This window comes from Pelophylax lessonae (genome assembly GCF_965119305.1).
Source record: "Pelophylax lessonae genome assembly, chromosome: 8".
NCBI lineage: Eukaryota > Metazoa > Chordata > Amphibia > Anura > Ranidae > Pelophylax > Pelophylax lessonae.
Window position 1 is genome coordinate 295,380,174 of NC_138775.1, and position 13,094 is coordinate 295,393,267.

The 13,094-nt window shown below is 48.1% G+C and overlaps 1 protein-coding gene across 1 annotated transcript in view; it reads left to right on the top strand.

Annotated features, from left to right (window-relative positions):
* Window positions 1-2,900: 2,900 nt before the first annotated feature.
* Window positions 2,901-13,094, top strand: part of LOC309562256 (uncharacterized protein) — a gene marked incomplete at both ends in the record, with an annotated part of 10,812 nt that continues 618 nt past the window's right edge. Inside the window, one exon of the mRNA XM_082266375.1 lies at window positions 2,901-3,510. Coding sequence (XP_082122501.1) covers window positions 2,901-3,510 — 610 coding nt within the window. The remainder of the gene's footprint in view (window positions 3,511-13,094) is intronic.

The following is a 13,094-nucleotide window of genomic DNA, read 5'->3' on the forward strand; positions in this document are numbered from 1 at the left end:
CCATCATTGGTGTCATTGGGAGGAATAGTGTCCCATCATTAATGTCAGTGGGAGGAATAGTGCCCCATAATTGGTGTCAGTGGGAAGAATAGTGCCACATCATTGGTGTCAGTGGGAGGAGTAGTTTCCCATCATTCAGCTTCGGGTGTGGCTGCAGGAAGGTTCTCTGGCTGTGTGTCTGCTCCAGGTGATTTCTGTGAGAGGGGAGTTCGGTAAAATCTCTCCCAGCCCTGCTGGCCCCTATCTGGGGAGGCCATGCAGGCCAGCAGGGCCTCTCCTGCTGGAAGCTCTGAACCATCCCCTGGGCTGATGGATGACATACCTGCTCCTGGACAAGCCATGGCTGGAGATCTCTCTGCCCCTGGTGAGGATGAGGATACCGAGTCCATTCGGGAGCGAGTGGTGGCCGGGATCAAGGTCCTGAATAGGGAGAGAGACCAGCTCTACAAACTGAGAGCAGAGTTGAAACGCCTGCGAAAGCAACGTGAAGGTTTGCACAGCCGCAGCCGTGGATCTATGGATTCGGAAATCCAGTTGGCAAAGGTCCGGGTTCAACACCAGGAAACCATTGTGGCCATGATGGAAGGTAAAGAGGGGCCCTTTAAAGAAAAGTTCTGCAATGACCGCAGATTTGCAAGGATGGCAAAGATGGAGGTGGAGGAGGGGACCCCAAGTTCTGACCCCCTGACCCCCCAAGGTGAGGTGAGCAGCCCGTTACCTTCTCAGGGCTCAGGAGGCATGCTTAAAGTGATCCAGGCAGTGGAGTCTCCAGTACGGGCGGATCAGCTGGTGTTTGGTGAGGAGAACTTTCCTGACAATGTGCCTGATAAGGTAAAGCCTAGCAAGTCCCAAGTGACTGATAAAACTATTTTTGTGCCATTTAACACCTTGGCTAATACTGATGTTTTGCCCAATGACACCCAGGCTGGTAATTTTGTATCCAGCAATATTTCAGCTGCTGATGTTTCCTTGCAGGAAAAACTGCGTTTAAAAAATGACATTGCAGCAAAGGAACTACAAGAGCCTGAGCAACCCATTAACCCCCCTTTTGCTGAGCCCAAGGCTGTTTGTCCAGTCACAGCTGTTGTTCAGGACTCTACACTGCAGCATCAGGCCACCTGTGGTACTACAGCAGACACTGTGATAATGAATGGTGATTGTAACGATTCTTCTAACGATTCTTCTATTTCAGGTGTTATGGATAATGCTGCCAATATGTGTGCAATAGACAATCCTGCTGGCTCAGTACAAGCAGTTAATAATAAGGATAATAATAATAATGTACTGGCTAAAGTCACATCAGTGTGGGGTCTTGGCCCTGATAAGCCCTCTTTTGCTCAGGTGGTACGCTCTGCACCTGGTAATATTATTAAGCCAGGGCTGCAGCCAATGAGGAACCCTGCTTCCAGGCAGAGATTTACACCACAGACTGCCACTTTGAGCACCCCTGGTTCCGGTCTTGGGTCTCTGGCTTCTGCTGGGGGTCCAAGGCGTAATGTAGTCATTCTTAAATGGGAAGGTGGTGCAGTCTCTCCAGCACGGCGTGTGGTGGTGGATATGATTTTGGAGATGGGCTTTGGGGCGAATGACCTTTATGCCCTAATACATGTAGCTGGGAGCCGGGAGTACACAATCAGCTTCACCAGGCCAGAGGGTCTTGACCTGTTCTGGGAACGATATGAGGCTCGGTGCAGGTCAAGACCCGAATGGGAAGATCTGGCACCAGTTGCTGTTTCACAAAGATCAACGGTTAAAAAAATAACCATCATCCTCACTAACGAGAGTGTTCCTGCTCGGGACTTGGAGGTCTGGTTAAGGAATTATGGTGAGGTTTTGACAACGCCAAATAAAATCCTTGATGAACGTGGCATCTGGACTGGGGGTTGGTCAGTAACGGTCAGGTTGGCCAGGGATGGGAATGTTGTCCGTCACCTGCCCTCCTCGGCTTTCATAGGGAGGGATAGGATGACTGTTTTTTATCCTGGTCAGCCAAAGCTGTGTCACCGCTGTGGAGAAAAGGGGCACTTTAGCTCCTCCTGTTCAGCCTTAATATGTTCGGTATGTCGGGGACAGGGTCATGTGGCCAGGGACTGCACCCAGGCGATAAGGTGCAACCTGTGCTTGCGCCTTGGCCACCCCTACAGCCGATGTCCGGAGGCCTGGCACAATATGGAGAAGGAGGTAGTAGATGAGCTGTTGAGGCTGGACAGGATGGAGGATGAGGCCCCTGGTGTACCATCCTCCTCTGCGGTGACTGACCCCCCAGGTCCTGTTCAGGATCCCTCCCCAGTTTCTGTGGCCAACCCTCCTGTGTCTGTAGGTATTCCTTCTGTGGCTGTCTCTGTGTCCCCCCAGCCTACTGTACCCGCTCCTCTTGTGTCAGAACCTTCTAAGTCTGTGCCCCCCAAGTCAGTCTTGCCCCATGAGTCTCCTAGGTCTGACTTAAGGGAAGGTCCCCCCCCACCTGGAGCGGTGGCATGTGCCAAAAAGGGTGCTGCTGCTTCTTCTGTAAAGAAGTCTTCTGCGAAGACTTTGAAGAAAAAAACAAGAGATGAAAACATCTCGGAGTCTGACCTGCAGTACCTGGAGGAGAGAAGGAGGGTTGTGAGGCGGAAGAGACAGGCGGTGAGGACGGAACAGGGACAGGAAGCCCCAGTGTCTGTCCCCAACCGTTCTAGGGCTTCCGCTTGGGATATTTCCTCATCTGGAGCTTCCTCTGAACAAAATTCAGATTCAGAAATGGAGTTGGAGGAGGCTTTAAGAAAAAGAGAGGCTTCTGGTGATGAGCAGCAGAGGGGAGCTAAGAAGCAATCCACCCAATAACCCAAATGGCGGTTCCCCCTCCGTTAAAAGTGGTGACAATAAATGTCGCCAGTATTAAGTCGGTAAGAGCTCGTTCTATGGCCTTCTTTTTGTTCAGCCAATTAGATGCTGAGATTTTATTTTTGCAGGAGACTAGGCTCACCTCCTTGGCAGATATTCATATGGCCAAGAGAGAGTGGAGGTATGGTCCATCTTACTGGTCTCTTGCGGCCGAGCCTTACAGCGGGGTGGCGGTGTTGTTTAAAACCGGCATGGTAACTGTCCGGCGGGTTATTGAGGTGGAGATTGGGAGATGTATGGTCTTAGACGTCCTTGTGGGAGGGCAGGACCTGCGCCTAATTAATATTTATGGGCCGCACACAAAGTGGGACAGGAAATGCCTTTTTACAAGGATCAAGCCATTTCTTTTTACATCCCGGCAAGTGGTTTTTGGAGGTGACTTTAATACTGTGACTAGGCCCAAGGACAGGAAGGACTTCAATGACAGGCTGGGATATGATAGCGTTTTTTTAAATAGTATGGTTAGGGATGCTGGTCTTGTGGATGTGCACATTAAGCACCTTCCGGATGACACAGGGTTCACCTTTCATCGAGGTAATAGTCAGAGTAGGATAGATAGGTTTTTTTTGAAGGAGGCCTCTGCTTTCTCACCCCCAGTGGTGCAGGCAGTGGAGTTCTCTGATCACTGTATGCTATCTGTGGTCTTGAATGCTTCAGACTTCCCTCAGAGGGGCAAAGGCATCTGGAGATTGAATTCGACTCTCCTTGAGGAAGAACATGTTAGACAATCCTTTGAGGAATTCTTTCAGGCACAGGTGACCATCCTGGACTTTTGTAGCAGCAAGGCTGAGTGGTGGGAGCTGACCAAAAAGAGGATTGCTGGATTCTTCAGGGGCCTAGCCAATAAAAAACAGTTTAATAGATACATGACCTACCAACGTTTGCGGAGGAAGCTGGATATTCTTGTCTCGAGAGGAGGAGATCCTGGGGCAATCTCTGAAGTGAAAATCCTCCTCAGGAAGTGTCAATATGATCGGCATACCTCTTTGGTTCTGGAGCGGGACTATGGGAAATACCACTCGCCTGACCCTTACCAGAACTGCAAACAGGGTGTAGCTGTTAAGATGGTCGTTGGCCTTAAGGATAGTACAGGTTCCTTGACAAAGTCCAGGTCAGGGATCCTGGAGGTCGTGAGGTCTTTTTATGCTGAACTTCTTGGGAGGAAAGAGCTTGACCGAGACAAGATGGAAAGCTTTTTGGACTCTACTCCAGGTCTAAATGGTGGAGATGTCCCTTTGATGAATTTGACAGAAGAGATCACAGTTGAAGAGGTGACGAGGGCAATTGAACAGCTTGCCATCAAGAAGTCACCTGGACCGGATGGTCTGACGGCTGAGTTTTACAAAGCCTTTAAGTCTATTCTGGCCCCACATTTGGTAGAGATTTTTAACAGTTGTCTTGCTGAGGGGGTGCTTCCCCCTTCCATGAGACACTCAGCTGTGATTCTTCTTTCAAAAGGTAAAGATCCTTCGATGATTGAGAATTGGCGCCCCATCAGCCTTCTCAATGTCGATAGAAAGGTGCTGGCGAAGATACTTTTCTGGCGCCTATCGGCAGTAGCAGAGTCTTTGCTTTCTCGCCATCAGCACTGTTCGATCCAGGGTAGGAGCACCTTCACAGCGGTTTTAGCTGTCCGGGAGGCCTTGGAGCAGTGCAGGGCTGCAGGCTGGGGAAAGTATTTACTGGCATTGGATCAGGCAAAGGCTTTCGATCGTGTCAACCATGAGTACCTGTGGTTGCTCTTTAGTAAGTACGGTCTGCCGGGTGGTTTTGTCGATTGGTTAAAAGTCTTGTATAAGGGGGCAGAAAGCTTCCCTCTTGTTAATGGTTGGGTTGGACAGTCCTTTGAGGTTGGTTCTGGGGTGCGCCAGGGTTGTCCCCTGAGTCCCCTGCTCTATGTGTTTGCAATCGACCCCTTCATCAGGAGGCTAGAGAGCAGCATGTTGTGTGGGGTACCAGTGGGAATCCCGGGTGAGCCGCCTTTGAGGGTTGTTGCCTATGCGGATGATGTGTCAGTGATTGTCACTGGGACAGATGAAGCAGAGGAGGTGGTCTCTCTGACATCACGGTACTCTGAAGCATCAGGCTCCAAGATCAATCAGGAAAAGAGTGAAGTTTTTTGGATGGGAAAGGAAGGTGAGGGGTTTGATCTCCCGGACACCTTTCCAGTGCCCCAGGAAAAAATTAAGATATTAGGCATTGAATTCGGACCTGGCGATTATGGCCTTAAAAACTGGGAAGGCAGGCTGGAAGTTGCCAATACTAAGGTGGTCAGCTGGAAGAGATGGAAGTTATCTCTGAGGGAAAGGGTTGATCTGATTAAGACTTACCTGATACCGATCTTCTTGTATGTCAGCCCTGTCTGCATCTTGCCAGTGTCTCTCTATGCTAGGATCTATAGTGTGTTCTTCCAGATGCTGTGGGGGAACAGACTGAACCCCATCAAGAGGAATGTCACCTATCTATCCAGGAGGGAGGGTGGCTTAGGTATGGTCAACCCCGTTCTTTTCTTTTCACTGCTATTTCTCAAGTTTAACATTGGTAGTATGCTTGCAGTGGAACCTCCTGGATGGACAGGCATGTTTAGATCTTGGTTTAGGCCTTTTCTGCGACTTTGGGAAGAAGGTGGCCAAGTGAAGAATCTCAGGGGTCATCGTGGTCAGCTCCCAGCCTATGTCGCTCCGTGTCTGAAGTTGCTGCGGCAGTGGCGACTGTCGGCTGAAGATCTCAGATCTGCTCCGAGGAAAGTCCTTATGAGCCGAGTCTTGAGCGAAGTCTTTCATGACCCACTGGCCTTAAGGGATTGCCCAGGCCCAATTTTGAGGGAAGGGTTAAGATTGATTAATTTGGCTAGAGTCCCCCTTAAAATCAGGGATCTGGCCTGGTTGTGCTTCCATGGGAGGCTCTATGTTCGGGGCAATTTGAAATTCCGCAGTGGGATGGATCGTGGTTGTCCTCGGGAGGAATGTTCAGGTGAGGAGGAGACTATGGACCATTTTCTGCTTCGTTGCCCTTTTAACATAGAGGTATACAAACAGGTGGGGCGGGCCCTCGGTGTTCCTTTCCTCTCCAGGCTGGGTTATGCTGAGTGGGTGTATGGAGCATTCAATACTGGTGGGGGCTTTTGTTTGGATACACTTTTTTTAGTTAGCTTAGTAGTCCGTTATTACACCTGGAACGCACGGTGTCAGGTCACCCTTCGGCGTAAAATCCTTCCTGTTCAGGTGGTGGTGTTTGACATTCTGCATGAGGTGGGGAAGATTCGGGCGCTTGAGAGAGACAAGTGGGGTCAGAGGGCTTGGTTGAAGGCGTGGAGGGGTTTCAAGCCTCCCTGACTGCCAGGAGTCTCTGTCCTGGGTGTGGCTTTCTGTCTCTTATCACCCTAGATTTTTTCTTAATGCTCAGTTTTTGATAAATGGCTGCATACATAGGTGATGGGTTGTGCCTCTTAGGCCCTCTCTGCTGCTTTATGTAAATAGTTTTCTAAAAATGTTGGAAGTGGATTATGTATATATTGTATATATTCTGCACATGGATGTGTATTCCTTTGTTTTCTGTTGGAATATTGTACTATAGTTATGTTTTTTACTTTTGTATAAAATATGTTGCTTGATTCTTTTCAATAAAAGATCAATAGTGCCCCATCATTGGTGTCATTGGGAGGAATAGTGTCCCATCATTAATGTCAGTGGGAGGAATAGTGCCCCATCATTGGTGTCAGTGGGAGGAATAGTGTCCCATCATTAATGTCAGTGGGAGGAATAGTGCCCCATCATTGGTGTCAGTGGGAGGAATAGTGCCCCATCATTGGTGTCAATGGGAGAAATAGTGTCCCATCATTGGTATCAGTGGGAGGAATAGTGCCCCATCATTGGTGTCAGTGGGCGGAATAGTGTCCCATCATTGGTGTCAGTGGGAGGAATAGTGCCCAATCATTGGTGTCAGTGGGGGTAATAGTGTCCCATCATTGGTGTCAGTGGAAGGAATAGTTCTCCATCATTAGTATCAGTGGGAGAAATAGTGCCCCATCATTGGTGTCAGTGGGAGGAATAGTGCCCCATCATTGGTGTTAGTGGGAGGAATAGTGCCCAATCATTGGTGTCAGTGGGGGTAATAGTGTCCCATCATTGGTGTCAGTGGAAGGAATAGTGCCCCATCATTAGTATCAGTGGGAGAAATAGTGCCTCATCATTGTTGTCAGTGGGAGGAATAGTGCCCCATCATTGGTGTCAGTGGGAGGAATAGCGCCCCATCATTGGTGTCAGTGGGAGGAATAGTGCCCCATCATTGGTGTCAGTGGGAGAAATAGTGCCCCATCATTGGTGTCAGTGGGAGGAATGGTGCCCCATCATTGGTGTCAGTGGGAGGAATAGTGTCCCATCACTGGTGTAAGTGGGAGGAATAGTGCTCCATCATTGGTGTCAGTGGGAGCTTATTTGTGAGGTCATGCACTAATGTTGGACGGGAAGACCTGCCTTGCAGTCTCCACTCGAAGTCATCCCAAAGGTGTTCTATCGGGTTGAGGTCAGGACTCTGTGCAGCCCAATCAAGTTCCTCCACCCCAAATTCGCTCATCCATGTCTTTATGGACCTTGCTTTGTGTATTGGTTCAAATCATTTGGTGAAAGGGGGGGGGATTATGATGTGGGGTTGTTTTTCAGGGGTTGTGCTTGGCCCTTAGCGCACAAAGAAAGGTCCCTAAGGACATGGATGAGCGAGTTCGGGGTGGTGGAACTTCTTTCGGGTTGTGGTCAGGACTCTGTGCAGGCCGGTCAAGTTCCTCCACCCCAAACTCGCTCATCCATGTCTTTATGGACCTTGCTTTGTGCACTGATGTGCAATTATATTGGAACAGGAAGGAGCCATCCCCAAACTGTTCCCACACAGTTGGGAGCATGAAATTGTCTAAAGTGTCTTGGTACACTGGTGCTTTAAGATTTCCCTTCACTGGAACCAAGGGGCCAAGCCCAACCCCTGAAAAACAACCCCACACCATAATCCCCCCTCACCAAATTATTTGAACCAGTGCACAAAGCAAGGTCCATAAAGACGTGGATGAGTCCTGACCTCAACCTGATTGAACACCTTTGGGATGAATTAGAGCGCAGACTGTAAGCCAGGCCTTCTCTTCCAACATCAGTGCCTGACCTTACTAATGTGCTTCTGGAAGAATGGTGAAACATTCCCACAGACACACTCCTAAACCTTGTGGACAGCCTTCCCAGAAGAGTTGAAGCTGAACTCAATATTGAACCCTACGGACTAAGACTGGGATGCCATTAAAGTTCATGTGCGTGTAACGGCAGGCGTCCCAATACTATTGGTAATACAGTGTATATAGAAGTCTGCACATCATGGTTGTTTGTACCACTAAGAACATCACAACCAGAAGCTGTAAGACATGTACTGAAGGTTTTTCGAGCTTCAAAACAGCAGAAAATGTCACGCTGCCTTTACTAAAACTGAGCGTGATGCTTCACAAACACAGCGAGATTCCGGCACACAGAAGCGCCAATTAGGGTCAATAAGGCAACCCCAACGGAATACGACACATTCTCCTTTCAGAACTCTTCCCCTCCTCACCAACACTACTATATACTCCTATGGACCAGGCTTCTATTCATGGAAAAAATGAGGAATGAAACCCCAGATCCCCAGGACTGGAGACTGCAGTGGGGGAGTTGGGGGGTGTAAATGTGTCACAACACACAAAACGAATGCGATATTAAAAATGTTAAATATCTTTATTAGTACAGAATGACCTGGACAAAATTACAGAGTGGGCAACGACATGGAAAATGAGGTTTAATGTGGAGAAGTGTAAGGTTTTGCACTTGGGGACTAAAAACATAAAAGCACAATACACTTTAGGAGGGGAACCCTTGGGGGAATCAAAAATGGAGAAAGATCTGGAAGTATAGGTTGATGATAGATTAGGCAACAGCATGGAATGTCAAGCGGCAGCTGCCAAAGCCAACATAATATTAGCATGCATAAAGAAAGGGATGTATTCCAGAGATAAGACTATAATCCTTCCACTTTATAAAACTCTGGTCCGACCGCATCTGGAGTATTCTGTCCAGTTCTGGTCGCCAGTCCTCAGGAGGGATGTGTTGGAGCTGGAGAAAGTCCAGAGAAGGGCAACTAAACTGATTAGGGGATTGGAGGACCTTAATTATGAAGAGCGTCTGCAATCGCTTGATTTATTCTCCCTGGAGAAGAGACGCCTGAGAGGGGACATGATAGCAATTTATAAATATCTCAATGGGGATCTCAGCTTAGAAAGAAAGCTGTTCAGTCGAAGGGATTGCATGAGGACTCGAGAACATACAATGTGATTAGAGGAGAAGCGTTTTAACCTCAGGCAACGTGGGGGGTTCTTTACTGTTAGGGCTACAAGATTGTGGAATTCTCTACCACAAGAGGTGGTTTCTGCGGGTAGTATGGTGGCTTTCAAAAGACTCTTAGGCTTACATCTCAAGGATCAGAACATTCAGGGCTATGTGAGATGATTACAGCCACACACACCTACACAGGTTGAACTGGATGGACTATTGTCTTTATTCAACCTCACTTACTATGTAACTATGTACATAAAATGATTCTCATATTAACCACTTAAGCCCCGGAAGATTTTACCCCCTTCCTGACCAGGGTTTTTTTTGCGATTTTTTACTGCTTGACTTTAAAGGACAATTGCGCGGTCGTGCGACGCTGTACCTAAACGAATTTGACGTCCTTTTTTTCCCACAAACAGAGCTTTCTTTTGGTGGTATTTGATCCCCTGTGCGATTTTTACTTTTTGCGCTATAAACAAAAAAAGAGCGTAAATTTTGCAAAAATAACAATATTTTTCACATTTTTTTATATGAAATTCCCCAAAAAAAAATCTAAAAATCTAAATTTTTTAACATTTTTGGCCAATTTGTTTTCTGCTACATATGTTTGGTAAAAAAAAATTGCAAAAAGCGTAAGATCACATACATGTAAGTGATCTGGCGTGGGGGGGGGGGGGGTGGTGTATACTCTGCCGCAATATATCTGCCCCAAGTAATTTTAACAATGAAACTTATTTTTCCTCCAGACTTAAAGCGGAGTTCCGGCCTCGGGGGTCAAATTTAGATAAAAATACCCCCGGGACAGTCAGGGTAGTACATTCCACAATGGATAGCCTCTGAACTGTCCCGGGTCGCACTTACCTGTACGAAGAAATACTTACCTTTATAATTTCTTCTCCAGCGCTGCCATCTCAGGTGTGGGCAGCTGAAGCCCCCTCTTCTGCATCCTCTTCTCCCAGAATTCGCCTGCATCGGCCCCTCTCGTCACTTCCGGTGCGGCGCCGCATTGCTCCACAGCTTCTGGGCACGCCCAGAAGCTGTTTAACAGGGAATGCCGCGCTTGCGCCGGAACTGAGGAGCGGGGCCGGTGCAGGCGCATTGACTCCTGGGAGCGATAACGTTTAGCTCCCAGGAGTCATCGCAAGCCGGAAGTGACGGCGCGGGCCGCGGCCGCCGAGGGAGGAAGTGGAAGGAAGGTGAGTATATTTTCTTCAATATCAAGGTGTGTGACCAAAAAAAAAAAAAAATTGGGAGCATCAATTTCTTTTTCAGGTGGCCCTTAGCAAGCAAATGGCCCAAAATCAATTTTTTAGATTTTGAGGCCGAAACTCCGCTTTCAGTAGTGTGTGCATTGAGGAAATTGTCCAGTTTGCAGCCTTTGACAAGCTCCGCTCATTTTTCACTATATCCCAACAGGCAGGTTTATTACATGAAGACGGGCTTACTGATACATTTCCAGGTGTTAATGTAGTTCTTAGAATATATTTGATCACGATGGTCACTAGTTGTTCGGGAGAAAGGACGTTCAGCAAATTGGCACTGATAAAGAATGATCTGAGAACCACGATGACCCATGAAGGACTGAGTGCTCTGTGCCTACTGGCTGTACAGAGCTGTGTGCTTGCGATGATACAGAGTGATGAGTTAAAGATTTTACAGATGCTGAGTGCAGGAAGGAAGACTTTTTGTAAATATTTCCTTCTGATGCATAACTGTGATGTACAACTTGCCAGTTCCCATTACCTGTTTAATGTGTATTCTTACAATCAATAAAATTGAGGGGGAAAAAAAAGACAAGTGTCTTCTTCGGAACTTAACATACAGTATCTCACAAAAGTAAGTACACCCCTCACATTTTTGTAAATATTTCATTCTATCTTTCCATGTGACAACACTGAAGAAATGACACTTTGCTACAATGTAAAGTAGTGAGTGTACAGCTTGTATAAGTCCCAGTTCACACTAGGGCGACCTGGTCGCCTCACAGGTCGCCGCAGGTCGCCTCCCATAGGGAAGCTGCGGACCCGTTCTAATAGGAGCGACACAAGTCGCTCCGACCTAGAAAAAGGGTCCGGAGCTTCTTTGGGGCGACCAGGAGGCGACCGCCATAGACTTCAATGTTATGAAGTCCGTGGCGGCCGCTCCGAGGTCGCGGCGCGCTGCTCGCCCTGGTCGCCCCTATGTGAACGGGGCCTAACAGTGTAAATTTGCTGTCCCCTCAAAATAACTCAACACACTTAGGCTCCATGTACACAGGACGTTGTTAAAAGTCCCTTTGAATGCTGGAATTTTTAGGACGTTTGAAACGTCCGTTCGGTCGCGTTTGTACCCGCATTTAGCGGGCGTTTAGCGGCGTTTGCGGGCGTTTGCGTTTAGAACCGTTCCTAGATGTCAAAAAAATTGTTCCCCTTTAAAATGGAAAAACGCGAACGAAACGCCGGGAAACACACTTTCGAACGCAAATAATTGCGTTCTAAAAAAAGTCCCTGAACGCAACTGTAAACTGTAAACGACCTGGTGTACATGGACAGATAAGATAAAATGTAGATGGGTTCAGGGGCTTCTGAAAAAAACGCCCAACTGCTCCTAAACGGCCATTTCCAGCGTCCCGTGTACATGGAGCCTTAATGTCTAAACCGCTGGCAACAAAAGTGAGTACACCCCTAAGTGACAATGTCCAAATTGGGCCCAAAGTGTCAATAGTTTGTGTGGCCACCATTATTTTCCAGCACTGCCTTAACCCTCTTGGACATGGAGTTCACCAGAGCTTCACAGGTTGTCACTGGAGTCCTCTTCCACTCCTCCATGATGACATCACAGAGCTGGTGGATGTTAGAGGCCTTGCGCTCCTCCACCTTCCGTTTGAGGATGCCCCACAGATGCTCAATAGGGTTTAGTTCTGGAGATATGCTTGGCCAGTCCATCACCTTTACCCTCAGCTTCTTTAGCAAGGCAGTGGTCGTCTTGGAGGTGTTTGGGGTCGTTATGTTGGAATACTGCCCTGCGGCCCAGTCTCTGAAGGGAGGGGATCATGCTCTGCTTCAGTATGTCACAGTACATGTTGGCATTCATGGTCCCCTCAATGAACTGTAGCTCCCCAGTGCCAGCAGCACTCCTGCAGCCCCAGACCATGACACCCCCACCACCATGCTTGACTGTAGGAAGACACACTTGTCTTTGTACTCCTCACCTGGTTGCCGCCACACACGCCTGACACCATCTGACACCAAATAAGTTTATCTTGGTCTCATCAGACCACAGGAGATGGTTCCAGTAATCCATGTCCTTAGTCTGCTTGTCTTCAGCAAACTGTTTCCGGGCTTTCTTGTGCATCATCTTTTGAAGAGGTTTCCTTCTGGGACGACAGCCATGCAGACCGATTTGATGCAGTGTGCGGCGTATGGTCTGAGCACTGACAGGCTGACCCCCCACCCCTTCAACCTCTGCAGCAATTCTGGCAGCACCCATACTTCTACTTCCCAAAGACAACCTCTAGATACGACCATGGCGAGACCTGTTCTGAGAGGAACTTGTCCTGTTAAACCGCTGTATAGTCTTGGCCACCGTGCTGCAGCTCAGTTTCAGGGTCTTCAGGGCAATCTTCTTATAGCCTAGGCCATCTTTATGTAGTGCAAAAATTCTTTTTTTTCAGATTCTCAGAGAGTTCTTTGCCATGAGGTGCCATGTTGAGGTGCCATGTTGAACTTCCAGTATGAGAGAGTGAGAGCGATAACACCAAATTTAACACACCTGTTTCCCATTCACACCTGAGACCTTGTAACAATAACGAGTCACATCACACCGGGGAGGGAAAATGGATAATTGGGCCCAATTTGGACATTGTCACTTAGGGGTGTACTCACTTTTGTTGCC